This window comes from Peromyscus leucopus, chromosome 1 (genome assembly GCF_004664715.2).
Source record: "Peromyscus leucopus breed LL Stock chromosome 1, UCI_PerLeu_2.1, whole genome shotgun sequence".
Taxonomy (NCBI): domain Eukaryota; kingdom Metazoa; phylum Chordata; class Mammalia; order Rodentia; family Cricetidae; genus Peromyscus; species Peromyscus leucopus.
Window position 1 is genome coordinate 17326890 of NC_051063.1, and position 16104 is coordinate 17342993.

Here is a 16104-nt window from a genome sequence, read left to right on the forward strand (position 1 = left end):
GGAGAAGATTAAGTTGGGTCAGGAACCTCCAACCCCCCTTGAGTCTGATGATTTTCTAGGAAGACACATGGTTATGTATCTAGATTCTGCACACAGCTGTGATTTGTTATCTCCAAAGGATATAAAGCAAAATGAGCATTGAAAACAGGTGCCTGGGCCAAAGCCCAGAGGATACCAGGTGCAGACCCCCGGACTGCTCTCCCAGACAAGGGTTAAAGCATCTCTACGGAGGAAACTCATTAGAAATGCATGCCCAGGGTTTTTTATTGTGTGCTGGTCACATCCAACCTAGTCTCCATGCAACCGAAATTTTATACTTCCAGAAGAAAAACAGGTGTTTGGCATAAACCAGGTGGGTTGCATGATTAGGTTTGGCACAGGGAGCCATTCTGATAAGGGAATTGTGATCCTGAAAGCCAAGTCTCCAGATGCAATCCAGGACAACCTTAGAACAGGACTTTGAAAGGATAGTAGTCTAGGCTCTTATTTGTTAGTTTTTCACTGCACAGGGCATGGGAGATGATCTTTGAGAAAGAGTATTTTTGAGAGAGATTGATCTGGGCACAGTGGCTCACTCCTGGAATAACCATACTTAGTAGGCTGAGGACAAGGACTGCCTTGACTTGAGGTCAACCTGGGCTACCATGTGAGATCCTGTCTACAAAAATTTAAGTGGATAGAGAAGGGGAGAAGGCAAAGAGAGAAGGGGAGAAATGGTGAGTAGTCAATCACCTTATAAGAACTAAGTTGTGGTGTCAAAAGGAGGTTTTTAATCTGGAGAGAGGAATTGTTTTCCACTGTGATAAAGTTGGAAAGAAGACTGGCTACCAGTTAGACTCACTTCCTCTTCCAACACAAGCTGCAGACAGTTATCATATGCTCAGCATCCCAATAGAATACCTAAAATCCTTGTCTAATGTTTCCTTAGTGGGTGTGGGAAGAGTGTTTAGAATTATATGTAGAAACAGACATTCGAATTACTACAGATTGTTGGCAGGCCCAGTATTCAGTGCTACCCAGACCATGATTTCTGCCTGTTTCTCTGAGGCAGGATTAGGATTTGAAAGATCTTTCTGAGCCCTTTATAGATAAGAATAACTAGGAACTAGTGCTTCATGTGTACATAATAAGCATTATTGCACAGAGGTTCCTGCAGAATTTAGAAAAGGGACATTTCACAGAAAGAGCTTAGAGCATTTTCATGGCTAACTGCATACAAAGAATCAAAGATGATTCATAGTATCAAATCTACATAGTGAGGAGAGTTGTAACACCACTAAAAAGAATAAGATGCAGGGATAGGGGAGGACTTTTTATGGGGAAATTATGAGTCACATTTTAGACATTTCTAATTTGAGATGGCTTCAGTACAAAATGTTTACTTGGAAGACGGTGTGATAGGACAGATGGCCTGGAGAGAAGTCAGTGCCCTACACGCAGCAGTGATCATCAGCAGGGAGAAAATAGCTGTAGAGAACATCACAGGGACCATGGATCATATCTGTTATGGACTGTGGATTACATAATTGTACTCCGTGAATTTCCCTGAGGTTGAAAACTGTACCATAGCTATGTGTCCTTGCTCTAGTTTACATGTTGATTTATGTAGGATAAAGGAGCATGGTTTAGTTGCCCCTCTTCAGAGGGTAAGCAATGGCTGACTCTAACAGAAGTTATGTGGCTATCCCTGTGGATTTCTTGAAATGTTCTTGTAAGGTTTACATTATATAATCAAAAACTGTGCACCCAGAATGATGGATGCAGAATTCTCTGAGATTGGGTAAAATAGGAGGAAGAGCAGTGTTCTGGAACTCAAATGTCAGTGGTGCCCATGGCTGGGTCAAAAGAGAAGTCATGGAAGATAGGTAAGAAGCAGCAAGGAGAGTATTGTAGGCTAAAGAATTCAGTGGACACCAATAACACTAACTTGGAAAGAAGCGACAGAGCCAGACTTAACCAAACACAGTGGGATGAGTCAATTTCTAGTCACCTTAGCATGTGCTGCTCAGAAAAAGGGTTAAGGGGGTTCAATGAAACATGCCGGTAAAGGGCAAAGAAGAAAGGAACGCCAGGGGCTAAAGAGCCCGGTTACATGCTGGAAACCACTGAAGCTGCAGCGAGGGCACATGGAAGATGGCTAGCCTGGGGAAAGCTGGCTGAGGGGGTTTCTTCTTCCCATCCTTTTGTTCTGCGTCTTTCTTTCTCTTTTATAGATCACAGCAGGCAGCCTAGGATGTTACAATAGGCTTCTTAGTGAGGAGTTTTCCCAACTGACCCTCACTCACTCAAAAGACAAGTAACAGGTTTTATCATGTAGACTGATACACACTATTCATAGCCCATCCCACCCCGACATCCTGTGCTTCGTGGGTGCTATATTCTCGTATTTTAGAATAAAGAAGCGTGGTTCAGTCACCTATATTCTGAGAATAAACCACTACTGACTCTTCCAGAAGTTATGTGGGTAACCCTGTGTGCCATTATCTCCCGTATCATTTTTCCCTGACAAAAAATGACATCGATGTTTCTTAGTCAACATGTGTACCTAATCCTCAGCCAAGTTTTCCAAACCTCCCAACAGGCCATTCTGAGGGTCTATTCTCACTGATTTCATTTTGTTTCCTTGGTTCCTTTCTTATTTGATAGTTTTATTTTTCAAGGTCAGTTTTCAGTTGGAGACCAGTCTTCTGAAACATTGTTAGCTGCCTAATTGTGTACTGTAATGGGAAAACAGTCTCTGTCCATCCACCCAGCTCATCCATAAACATGTATAATGGGTTGTTTCCTGGCCAAGTCGGCCACTGTGAACGACCCTGTGTGTACTGTAATGACAGCCATTGCCCACCTGGCATTAGTACAGCAAAGGCTAGCCTTCCCTGGTATGCCCATAAGGACACTCATTTGGGGTACTTCATTTACTCTTAAAAGGCATTCAAAGCAGCAAGCATTCTGATGTGAATGTCACATTGGACAAAACCAAAGTACATATTTTCATAGCTTGCCTGTAAGGTTTTCTTTTTTATTTTTAATATACATCATGTATAAAAACTCCAAGACTCCTATGTACCTGAATGAAGACTGTACCTTCCCCCTGGGAAAACACACATGCAGAGCGGCATGGGAGGAAATAGACAAGAATCTGCCTTACCTACCCTGGATGACACTGGGTGACAGACCTTACTCAGTTCTTCACCAACTTCAGTGAGTTGATTCCCACTGGATGCTATTTCCTCTCAATGGTTGTATTAGAAAAATAATAGTAATCAGCTGGCGCAGCAATAATAAATGTGTAACTAGCGGGATGCATTTTGTTATACATTTAAGAAGAATATCCTATTTCTTTTTACTGAATACATTTTATAAAGGAAAAGGCATTTAAAAGTAGACGAAGTTCTAAACAGTCTTAATAAATAAGAAACACAGAGCCAAATACAGAGGTAATAGCCAGAGATGAGAGAACCAGCGGAGAGCCACAGCTACCTTATCTTACCACCTCACCACCGTGGCTTCCACAGACAGTTTCTTCCCATCTAACTTGTGTTTTTAGTGCCTTCCTGTTCTGCCTTCTCATTGGTTCTAAGCTCAGTCACATGACATCCTCGTCACTGCCTATACAGACCTCCAGGTTTCTATGGTTAGTACTGGGATTAAAGACTCATGTCATCATGCTTGGCTGTGTCCTTGACCACACAGAGACTCTGCCTGCCATGTGATCGGATTAAGGGCATGGGCTACCACTGCCTGACTCTTGTTTATGGCTATGTGACCTTGCTATGTGACCTCTGATCTCCAGGCAAACTTTATTTTTAACATACAAATAAAATCACATTTCAGCACAATTAAAATATCATCACATTTTCCCCTTTTATTCTAATAAAAAGAAAAAAGAAAAAAGTTATAACTAATATAAGAAAGACTATATACAATAAGTACAATGACTATATATAATATATACAAGCAATAAATACCTCAACAATGTCCAGTCCATTATCTATGCTATTTTGGTTAGTCCAAAATGTACTTGATTCACTTTCTATTCTATCTTATATTACTAACAGAGAACTATCTTATAATGTCTTTCAAATGTATACACTTACCCCTTTTTATTGAGTTTCTTTTCTGAAATTCTTAACAAGGAAAACTATAACTACCTAATCTTTAACTATAACTATCTAATCTTCAACTCCCTCAGAGACACAAGAAGGAAATAATACTACCTAGTAAAACAGGAAGTGCAAGCAAGCAGCTTCCAAAAAAAAAAAAAAATATGAGTTGACAGAAACAGCCAGCTGCCTGGACAGTCACCCAAGGTTTCTCTGCAATGTTGGGGCATCTTCTTCAGCCTATAGGCTTAGCGTATCTGATAGATTCATTTGTGAAGTAGGATGTACACAAGGTCAATAGTTCGGCCTCACATTGGGTGAGAGCAGTCCATGTGCCAGATAAACCTGAATTCCACTAGTGTCCTGTCATGATTCAGGATTTTAAATTCTGAAAATGGTTGGTGTTTTGGAATTCAGCTGTCCATTCTTCTTGGCTTGTGGGTGACTTCACCTCTTTTATTAAATGCCAGTCTACCATAGAGAGGTTAGACTCTGTCAGCCTAGTTACTCTTTCAAGAATAACTGTTTCAGCTACTGTTCCACTGCACATCAGAAGCCATTGGTCCACTGCCTGTTCAGCTGCCTTCAAAGAAAGAGACACTGTACCTTTTCCAGATTGCAAAGGCCACTTTAACAATGGTGCCATATTGTCCTGGCCTCAGAGGATGCCTGTTGCTAAAGCCACAACCATGCTTGTCTTGGCAAGAATTGGTAGTCCTTTGTTTTGTGTCCTGTCTGTCCATTTTGTCCTGTTTGTCAGCAGTCGATTTAAGGACACTTTGCTGTCCAGTGGCTAACTTTTGCCACAATGAAAGTTAACTCCATATGCAGTTTCTTTAATGCCCATATCTTATTTGAAGTAGATTGGTGCTGCCAGGAGCCAACATGTCTCATACTCATAAAAAAAAAAAAAAAAGAAAGAAAGAAAGAAAAAATTTCTAAGTTATTAAGACATTTTAAATGCAATATTCTATAGATCTCTGAAGGGTTTGAAGATGACCTGTCTATCTAAAATATCTCTGTTCAACCTTAAAAACATACCTAATATGACTACAAGTTTGATTGTAATATCTAACCACTAACTTTCATTTCTTTATATCCTAATAGTTGATAATAATAACATTCAAGGATTAGCAAATTGAATTACATTATTAAATAAACTAAGTACAATATCCTGAACAAGATTAGAAATATACATACAGCATTTTCTAACGGTATCAATCTCAATATATATAATTTGTATACAATATATAAAAATCCAATCCAATGTAAAGTATTTAAAACTAGTAATCATCTTTTTAAAGTAGATTCAATAACCGGGCAGCGGTGGCGCACGCCTTTAATCCCAGCACTCAGGAGGCAGAGGCAGGCGGATCTCTGAGTTCGAGGCCAGCCTGGACTACCAAGTGAGTTCCAGGAAAAGGTGCAAAGCTACATGGAGAAACCCTGTCTCGAAAACAAAAACAAAATAAATAAAAAATAAAAAAATAAAGTAGATTCAATAATCTACCCTCTATTCCTTTGCTTAGCCCGTTTCCTAACCATTAACAACAACAACTTATAACCAACCCTCCTAAACAATGAAAATTATCCCAGACCCGAAACTCACTGAAAGACCAAAAACTACCTGCCCCACACCACCTCTTTGGGAATGTGGGTATTGTGTTCTTAAAAATGCTTTCTGCTGGTTGTAGGCGAAGGCATCTTTATTCTGAAAAGAAAAATTTTAGGTTAATTGTCAAGTTCTAGGAAAGGTAGCTATATCATTTGTTGTCCAGTCTCTATATAATGCCAAAGTTCAGGGCTTATCAAATCAAGTCCTTGTTCAAGTAGTCTGTGAAACTGGATCATTTCAGCTAGCCATCTCGAAATTGTTCTGAGCAGTTTGTAGTCCAAAGCTGGTCTGATGTTTGTCAACTTAGTGGTATTATTATTGTCCACGTGGAATCATTGTTGTGGGGCCCCATCATCTTTCTGGAGACTTCAAATTCGATGTTAGGCCTGATAGAGACTCGAACACAAAGACATGTATAGGCAGCTGATTGAAGCCTTTTTTCTAGAATTAGTTAGTGCTCTATATGACCATTAATATCATAACAAAAGTTTAAAATATATATTAATCTTATAAATTTTGATATAAAATTCATACTTTAAGAAAAGTTTAAAGAATCAAAGAATTGAAATTAGTAGCAATAGAATAGTCCCTTAACTTTTTCGTTTTCTTCTGTCCCATATCAGAAGACGGCTCTTTCTTCTGGCATGATACATAGATTTTGCATTTTCCTTTTAACAACATGCTTGGGTGCTGGGGATGTCTTTCTGTATGCAGTAAATGTGTTGCCCTGATTGATTGATAAATAAAACACGGATTGGCCAGTAGCCAGGCAGGAAGTATAATATAGGCGGGATAAACAGAGAGGAGAATTCTGGAAGGTGGAAGACTGAGTCAGGAGACACTGCCAGCTGCCATCACCATGAGAAACAAGATGTAAAGTACTGATAAGCCACAAGCCACGTGGCAACTTACAGATTAATAGAAATGGGTTAATTTTTTTTTTTTTTTTTTTTTTTTTTTCGAACAGGTTTCTCTGTTTTTTGCGCTTTCTGAGCTCACTGTAGCCAGGCTGCCTCGAACTCACAGAGATCCGCCTGCTCTGCTCCGAGTGCTGGATTAAGGTGCGCCACCGCCCGGCGAAATGGGTTAATTTAAGATATAAGAACTAGATAGCAAGAAGTCTGCCACAGCCACACAGTTTATAAGTAATATAAATTTCTGTGTATTTACTTGGGTCTGAGAGGCTACAGGCCTGAGCAGGACTGGAGAAAACTCCAGTTACAGCATTTGTATAATTCTAGACATTTAACCACAAGAAAATTTCACAAGAGGTATAAAGGAGCTGAGGCTGTAAGTACAAATATAAATTGCTACACAACAAACAAATGTACCAAATTTAATAAGGTTTTGTTATAGGAAAAATAGGAAGATCTATATGAATATTCACTTTGACAGGTAAATTGACGTTTTTAAGTAACATCCCACCTTAAGGTCCAGGCAGTAACCCTCACAGCAGCCTATGGAACACTGGATACTGATATTAGTCCTACCATTCCATCATACAAAACACAAGAATAATTTTTCTTATTCTTTAGTCCAGTTTACATCTTTCTTTGACAATGATTTGTATTTATAACCATATGACATAATGTATCACATGTAAAATTGAAGCCTAAGGATCTAAAATATTTTTCTCCTTTATAAAAAACACATGTGTTTTCTGCAGAAATCCAACAATTGAAAAGAAGAAAGTAAAATCTCTCCTAATCCCAAATTCTCTGAAACAGAACTGAGCTAGAGGCAAAGGTGTATGGTACCTAACTACTGTTAGGAGGAACATGGCAATTAGAACAATGGAACATCTTTCTATGGGAAAACTATGGCACTTCAGAACCTGACTTTCCTATAATACAATCCTGGAATATTAGTGACTTAGCAGGTACATGAGGGAATTAAAAGATTATCCAGTTTTCAAACTGACAGAATGAAATGTCTGCCAAAGTCTTTACTCCAGAAGGTCACCTGGTCATGATATTTATAATGGGACAGAGTCAATGAGACAGTCATATCATATCAAATCGTTGAATTTAAGAGTTAGAGAACTCGGAGGGAAACACATAGACTAACTCCAGATCTTCACTTCTCCCTCCCTCCCTCCAAATCCAATCTCCATCACACCCTCCAGTCCACCCCCATGTGTCAGCTCCCAATATCTAAAAGCATATTTTGTCCAGACCCCTAGTGGCTACACCTGTCAGGATCCAGAGGATTTCCCTGCCAGGCAACACATAGCCACCACACTCTCCTAAGAACCAGAAGGGGCAAAAGAAACCAAGGAACACAACACCTGCCCAACCAAGACAAGACCACATATCAGCACCTAGAATGACAATCATCCAAACCAGATGCCTAGACTCTGGTGTAAAAAACAAAAATCAATAACAGCAGAATATGTCTCAACTAGAGCCCAGAAATCTTACACAGCAGGCCCTGAGTACTGCAACATAGCTTAAACACAAGACAAAGAATTCAAAATAGCCTTTATGAATATGATGGAGGTCCTTAAAGAAGAAATGAATAAAGAAACAGTGGAAGGAAATGAGTCAAACAGTACATGACCTGAAAGTGGAAATGGAATAAAGAAAACCAAAACTGAGGGAAATTTGGGAATGAAAATTTAGGAACTCAAACAGGAACCTCAGAGGCAAACCTTACTAACAGAATATAGGAGATGGAAGAGAGAATCTCCTTACATACCCCAAGAATGTTGATTCTGTTCTTCACCAACTGCGTTCCCTTTATTTTCTACATTCTGCCCTACAAATATGAGTTGAGCTGATATAAGAGACCAGTATAAAAATAAAGTCTCAATTCACAAACATTTGAAATGACATGAGTGTAAACACTTTCAAAACTGTTCAATAATTGCATATGTGAAGGTTATAGACTGAATGAGTAGAGAAAGCAACACATGCAAAGATCACATGGTGAAGTCTCTAACGGGGTAACAGATATTCTTCTTTATCAGTATTTTGTGAATCCTACACTTGTTTGTGTGCATGTTAATTTCACTGTAAGAGTTCAATGCTGTTCCACTGTGTTTTAACCATTGCCTGTTACAATTTAAAATATCTTATCAAAATATATTACTATAAACACTTACTAATGTGTTATGAAAAGCAGTGCTAGAACCAGGCCTCAAAGTCAATTATTTTGGCATGAAAGGAGAAATGAATGAACAGAAGTCTTCAGTTAAAGCCAGACAACTGCTCTGGCATGCTGTGCAGCCACCATGGAAACTTTCGAGCAAAGTGAGAAATATTAGCAAGAATGCTGACAATGTGAAAAGCGTGAATGGCCAAACACTTATGTGCTCCAGGAACATAGCTACATTCTTTATATTTTGTCCTTCATATTTTGTGGGTTTTCAATTAAGTGTCTGTGCTGGGTGATTTTCACTATCAACTTGACACAAATAGAATCGCCTTGGAGAGTTGGTTTTTTGTTTGTTTGTTTGTTTGTTTGTTTGTTTTTTCACAAATTGAGAGTTTTGTACAATATATTTTGATCACATTCGCACTCCCAACTCTTCCCAGATCCACCTTCACTTCCTTACACACTCAAACTTATGTTGTTTTACTTTGTTTTAAAAACCCTTAAAGACCAATTTGTGTTACTCAAATATCTGGGAATAGAGTGTTACTGAAGCATCATCTAGATCAGGTTGGTATGTGGGCATGATTGTGGGGTTTGTCTTGACTGTTAATTGAGATGGGAGATCCACCTTAAACGTGGATCCACCTTAAAGCACCATTTTATAGACTGGACCCTGAACTGTGGAAGAGTGAGGGAAGCTAGCTGAGCAAAAGCAGCAAGCAGGTAGCATGGCAGCATTTTTTCCTATCTGCCTTCAATTGTAAATGTGTGCGCTGGTGTGAATGAGAATGGCCCCTGTAGGCTCATAGGTTTGAATACTTGGTTCCCAGTTAATGGAACTGTTTGGGAAGGATTAGGAGTGTGGTCTTGTTGGAGGATGTGTCACTGGGAACAGTTTTTAAGACGCTTGCCATTCTCTGTGTGTCTGTCCATCTGTCTGTCTGTCTCTGTCTATCCCCCCATCTCTCTCTCTCTCTCTCTCTGTGTGTGTGTGTGTGTGTGTGTGCATGTGTGTGTGTGTTGGTCTGTCTAGTCTCTGTCTCACACTTGTGGATCAAGATGATGTGAGCTCTCAGCTACTTTTCTAGGGCTGAGCTGCCTTCCTACTGTCACACTTCTAGCCATGTACTCTAAGCCTCTGTCACTAAAACACCAAATCTATCTTTGTGTGGTGTTTTATCACAGCAAGAGAAAAGTAACTAAGCCAATGTAATATAACTGGTTCCTTCAAAGTTCCTGCTGCTATAACTTCCCTCACAATGATGGGCTATAGCGCATTGGTTCACGTTAGTATTTTATCACAGCACCCGACACAGAATTAGAACTCACAGCTTCATTTTGTTTAAAGATAGAGCCAGGTCTTGTGAAAAAATAAAGAAACAGGCCTGAAATTCATTTTGGAATTATGTATTTCCTTATGCTTTTTCTTGTGTTTATTTCTTGTGGAGAGGAAAATCATGTATCACGATGTGTATGGAGGTCAGAGGACAACTTTTGGGTGGAAATCCTCTCCTTCTGTCTTTCTACCATGTGGGAACTCAGGTTGTCAGGCCTGATAGCTTTGCCCACTCAGCCATCTCATTAGCCTTTGAAAACAAGTTTTGGCATGTGTGTATGGACTATAAATTTTTATCACAAACTATTATCGGTGACTATGGGGGTCCAGCCCCTCAATAGTCCCCTCCCAGGGTCCAGGAAGAATCTACAACCAGCTGATAATTAATCTTTGATGAAATGAAATGAATCTATGTACACAAAACTCCTTAGTCCATATACTTTATTATTCTGTGACAGTTACAAGCTTATATTCTGCTCTCATATTTAGGTCATCTTTAGCCTGATTTCTCTCTACATTTGTCTGCGATCCCCTCTATGTTCTACCTTAATTCCTTCATCTAGTTCTGTCCCTTCTAGGTTCTCATCTATCTAGTTCTTTCCTCTATCAGCTCCTCTCCCATCTCCTTCTCTCTCATCTGGCTCTTCCTCATCTTGTTCTTCCCCATCTGGCTCTTCCTCATCTTCCGTCTTGTTCCTCTAGTCCTCTCTTTTAGCTCTTCAATCTAGTTCTTCCCCATCTCAGTTCGTTCCTCTCAAGTTCTTACCCATCTAGTTCTTCCATCCTCTTTTCTCTTCTCTCTGCCTCCTGGAAGTCTCGGTATATAAAGGGAGGGTCCGAGCTAAATTGTGTAAAGCTATTACTTAACGTCCACCTCTCCTAGGCGGTGTCTCCTTGTGGAATTCACTGTAAATCAGGAGACTTGCATGTGGGCTGTTATCATTGTTAGTCTACCTAGGACTAACAATGGGCGCCCACCTGGGTGGTGTTTCCTGTAGTCCTTGAAAGTGGCCAAGGGAGATAATCTGATTCCAGAGAAAGCCTTTCCTGAGGCTGTTCTCCAAATACCTGGAATGTGTATGTCCAGAGAGTGATCAGTCTACACTGTTAGCCCTTCTTAGGGAAAAGTCAATTGGGAAAACTATGAAGGCACACATGATTTTCATAACAGAAGACAGCTGATATATAACAAGCCAAGTAACACCAAAAACTCCTTGGGATTTGGCTTCCTCTGGAAGAATTCCCTGATCCCTCCAGGTAGTGACTTTGCCATAACCAGCTGAGTTCTTATGATATATTCCTGCGGCCCGCAGCAAACTATAAGTCCTGTTGTATTGGAAAATCCTAAAAATTATATATAAAGATAAAAAATCACCATAATTTCACATTCAATGGCCAATTTTGCCAACATTTTGAGAGCTTCTCTAAGTTTTTTATTTTATCTATATTTTCATGTAGTTTTAATGAACTATACATATTAATGTTAATTTTTTAACCTTCAGTGTTTTATTAAGCCCTGTTCACGAACAATGTAAAGGCTGTACAATGCCTGTGATCATAATATATTAACATTATCCCTAATAACACATATTCATGCATTCTCCAAGTTTTACTATTATAAATAATATACTGACCAGCATATGTGGCTTTATCCTTATTTTGAACTATTTTTCTTTGGTGAAATTTCCTTAAATGAGACTTTCAGGGTTAAATAGTAATCTAATATAAACTGGCAAACTCCTTCCCAGGAAGATGAAACAATGTATCCCTGCCTAACACCAAACAAAACTATCCATCTCCTCCCATCCTTATCCCCCATCATCATTTTAAAAAACATTGCCAATTTTATTAGCAAAATTCTTAATTTAACTCATATTTCTTACTTTCAAATTCTATCTTTTACCTATATTTATTTGGTTAATTGTATTTCCGACCATATGAATTGCCTATACGTGTTCTTTGTTCATTTCTGTAAGCCTTTAACAATTCTCTTGCAATAACTGTTTCTGTATGTATTAAATATATCCATCCATAAGCTATCATATGTTCTGTTGTTATGGATTAAGAGTTATTTTGAATAAGAAAAAGGATAGCGAGAAAGTAACATACAATAAAGATGGTATCATAAATTCTTTTTTTCCTCTAAACTAGTAAAAGCTAAATTGGTTGTGCAACTTTTTCAAAACATTTTTCTATTTGCTTAGTCTATTTGTTCTTTCACATAATTCTTACAATGTTCAATTCTGATAAAAAGCAAAACTCCATTGAGGTTTTAAGTTATATTTAAACTTACACATTTCATTTATAATCAGTTTTTCAGTCTTGTCTCTTTCAGTCACGATTCCTGTATCGGCTCTTGGGATCTTTGTTTTTGTTGTTAGCAAATAAGTGAATAAACTCAGCAACTCCTTCCTCCCTTGAGTCCACAGTAGCTGCAGCCAACAGAAGCCTTAACCAAGGTGGATACCCGAGACTGTTTCCTCTATCTGAAGCCAAACCCTTCAGTGTTCCTTCCCCACCCTTCCCTTTAACAGTAGCTGCATCACTCAGGCCTGCAAAAGATGAAGTGGCTAGCACAAGGTCCTTTTTGTCATGTTCTGATGGCCAATTCAGTCATCTGACAGCTCTGATTCTGGAGACAGAGAAACAATCTCTTGATGATGGAGGAGCCTCTACAAGGAAGAAAGTTTGGGGTTTTCTGGGCGGGCAGGGTACTAAATCACCACATTTCTTGCATTGGGCTTGGAAAAATTCTCTCCAAGAAATTGTTTTATGTTGTGTTGCTGTATTTGTATGCTTTCCTCTTTTACAATTTACTGGCTAGTGTTACATGAAGAAAAAATTTGTTTTATTTTGTTTTTCGAGACAGGGTTTCCTGGCATTCTTGGAACTTTGTTTGGAGTCCAGGCTAGCCTTGAACTCACAGAGATCTGCCTGCCTCTGCCTCCTCAGTGCTGAGATTAAAGGCATGTGCCACCACCACCCAGATGGAAAATTTTTATTTTGTTCATTCTGTTACTTCACAGTTTAATATATCTTGGTTCTTCTAATAGTATATAATTACACCATTTGAGACAATAATGGCATTTTTAAATCTTCTTTGTCAGTAGTTAAATATTTTAATTTTATCTCATAGATATTTTACTGGTTAAGATGCCCAAGGTAATGCCAGTAGGAAGCCACTTTTATTTGGTTTCTCTTGTATATTTTCTTCCCTCCCCCCGCTCCCACCTCCCAGTTCCCATCTCTACACCCCCTTTCTCACCCCAACTCATCATACATGAGATCAGCCTAAGACTTTTCACTGGCTACTCAAGTATCTTAAAAGTGAGGCCTTGCCCTCTTGTCATGTTGTTCAATTGCTAAAATATAAATATATTCCAGCTATAAACTGGACTTCAAAAAAATCAACACTCCATTTCCCGAGCTGAATTAAGTTCCATACTTGTATGTGCTCATAAGATAAAAGTAAATAGAAAGGTGATTTTCATTCCCTGCAAGTTCAAATCAGGGTGGAGACAATAAATAAGCAAGGGGGAAAATGATTAATACATCTTAAATACTTCGAACCTTAGATATTTTCTCCCTTAAAAAAATCCATTAATTTCCAAAAATAAATCATAGATAAAAAACATCATTGATTCTTACAACAGCAAGTGTTTCTTAATAAATACAAGACATTGTAAGTGTCAGTAATTAATCCCTTCTCTCCGCTTATGCACTATATGTGACGAGTCACCCACAGGAGTAGAGTTAGAATAGGATTTGTGTACTCACAGGTGGTGGATAATTATACTGTGGAGTATAGTCTTCAGAGTACGTTGTTAAAGCACACCTAAGAAGAAGAAGCCAAGAGGTCAGAAAAAGAATGACCCCCCCCCCCAAAAAAAAAACACTGACATAAAACAAACATTTTGATAAAGATTGGCACTGATAGTGTTTAAGTCCAGTCTTCCCAGGCCATCTTCACAGTATTACCTATCCCTAGCAAGCATTCCTTCAATTACTTCCAAATCCTTACAACCTTCTGTGCGCCAATACTATTAACACCTATAGCTACCAAGTCCCATGTCCACATCTTAGGTGCTCTGTATTCCCTAGATTCCCTACCTCACCTACTTCCTACCTCAAGATCCTTTTAACTCCATGTCCTACATTCTCTGCCAGATGATAACTAAAGAGATCTGGAAGGCACCTAGGTGGCTGAAATCACAGACTATTCCCAGGCCCCTCCCCCACCTCCTAAACACACTTAAATGTTAGATGAATCATATGCCCTCCGCCAAATATATAAGCCTAGCCAAGCTCAAAAGGAAGCCCTTGGGGTGCTGGAGATGAAAAGACACATGCTATGGGAATCACAAAAGCTGACATCCTAAGCATACAGGGAAGAGTTTTAACTACTGGTAATGAACAAGAGAAGTGATCCTGGGTTTGCTGTACTTCCATAATAGAGAGACTAGAAAAACCCCAGTTAGGAGCCCAGAGAAACTTACAAGGGTTTCTCTGTTTAGAGCTTTGGGTAAGGGAGAAGATGTTCTTCTATAGAAATGAAGCTGCACTTGTGTTCCCTGCAATAATATAGGAATGGATAGTCAAAGAAAATATCCAGTTTCTTTGGAAAGCAAGAGCATTCAACAAAAATCTCAAAATAACAAAATCCAACTCAGGCAGGCAAATGGGTACAGGTGGTAGATTTAGCCTGGTGCTAACTTTGTGCTGCTTCCTGAGCAGCAGCAGCAGCACCTGGGAGCCTGAGAGTTATGAGAATACAGTCTTCCCTGCATTTTGGAGGAAGACCCCAGTAGATACCAAAATCTATGGATGCTCAAGTCCCTTCTGTAAATTCGTATTTGTGTATAGCACATGTACATCCTCATGCACATTCTAAGTCATCTCTAGATTGCTTATACTACTTAGCATAATGTAAATGCTCAGTAGATAGCTTGGACACTACATGGTTTCAGGAATAATAATTTTTTTAAGTCTTTACATGTTCAGCAAAGAGTTGATTTTCTTTCAATTATTTTCAGTCCATGATTGGTTGAATCTACAGATGTGAAATGCATGATAGTAGTTAGGTCTTAATGGGGACAAAGGGATGAAGAGGAAGATGGTGGAGGGGAGGATTATCTAAAACTAAGACTTTATGAAAAAGCCTTATGAAAACCTACTGCTTTGTAAACGAATTAAAAAATATACAACTCAAGAAGATGTTTGAACATAGGGAGCCTGCAAGGGGGACCAGTGTTCCGTCCAGAAGACAGGGGATATTAAATGAAAATTACATTGTGTGGGATACCCCGCCCCTCAGAAATTATTGGTCAGGGAGGCCCCAGAGGCCCCAAAACAACTCAAACTACTGCTACAGCTCTTTATTGTCCACTATAGCTGGATGGTAAGATCATACCGCTGAAGACACAATATACTTTGGTTGAAGAACATAGAGGAAACCAAACAAGAACCAACCTGAATAGTCTTCATGTTGGATAGCTCTCATAGCCCTGGAGGATGCTACATAGGTCACTTGGGGAGAAAAGCCATCAATGGACTTACTGATAGTCTATTCGGTATTCTAAAATACCAACCTCCCTACTGGAGCAATAGGGCATGACCGTTATAGGAATAACCAATAACTGGCAAGTTGGAATGAGGTCTGCTCCACAGGAGGGACTCCGTACCTGGTCCTGAAAACCTGATAAAAACCCATGGGTGTGAAGGTCAAAGACCCCAGGAGGGAACCTACTATTGTTTTGCTAAGTAAGCATATTGCCAATCTGCCTTGTAAATATTTATGTTTATGCCCATAAAGTGGTGCAGCTCTCAACCTCGGTCAGAGAAGCTTCTTTTTGTAGTGGGTAGCAGACAATGCAGAGTCTCCTAACTGGTCAAAAGTACCGAGGATGAGTGACTAAACTGGCTACATATCAGCCTCCTCCCCCAAGGCTCAGAGG

The 16104-nt window shown here is 39.3% G+C and overlaps 1 protein-coding gene across 1 annotated transcript in view; it reads right to left on the reverse strand.

The window, feature by feature from the left end:
• C1H9orf135 (chromosome 1 C9orf135 homolog) overlaps nt 1-16104 on the reverse strand; it is a 102866-nt gene that overhangs the window by 5134 nt on the left and 81628 nt on the right. The window contains exon 5 of the mRNA XM_028893972.2: nt 13928-13985. Coding sequence (XP_028749805.1) covers nt 13928-13985 — 58 coding nt within the window. The remainder of the gene's footprint in view (nt 1-13927; nt 13986-16104) is intronic.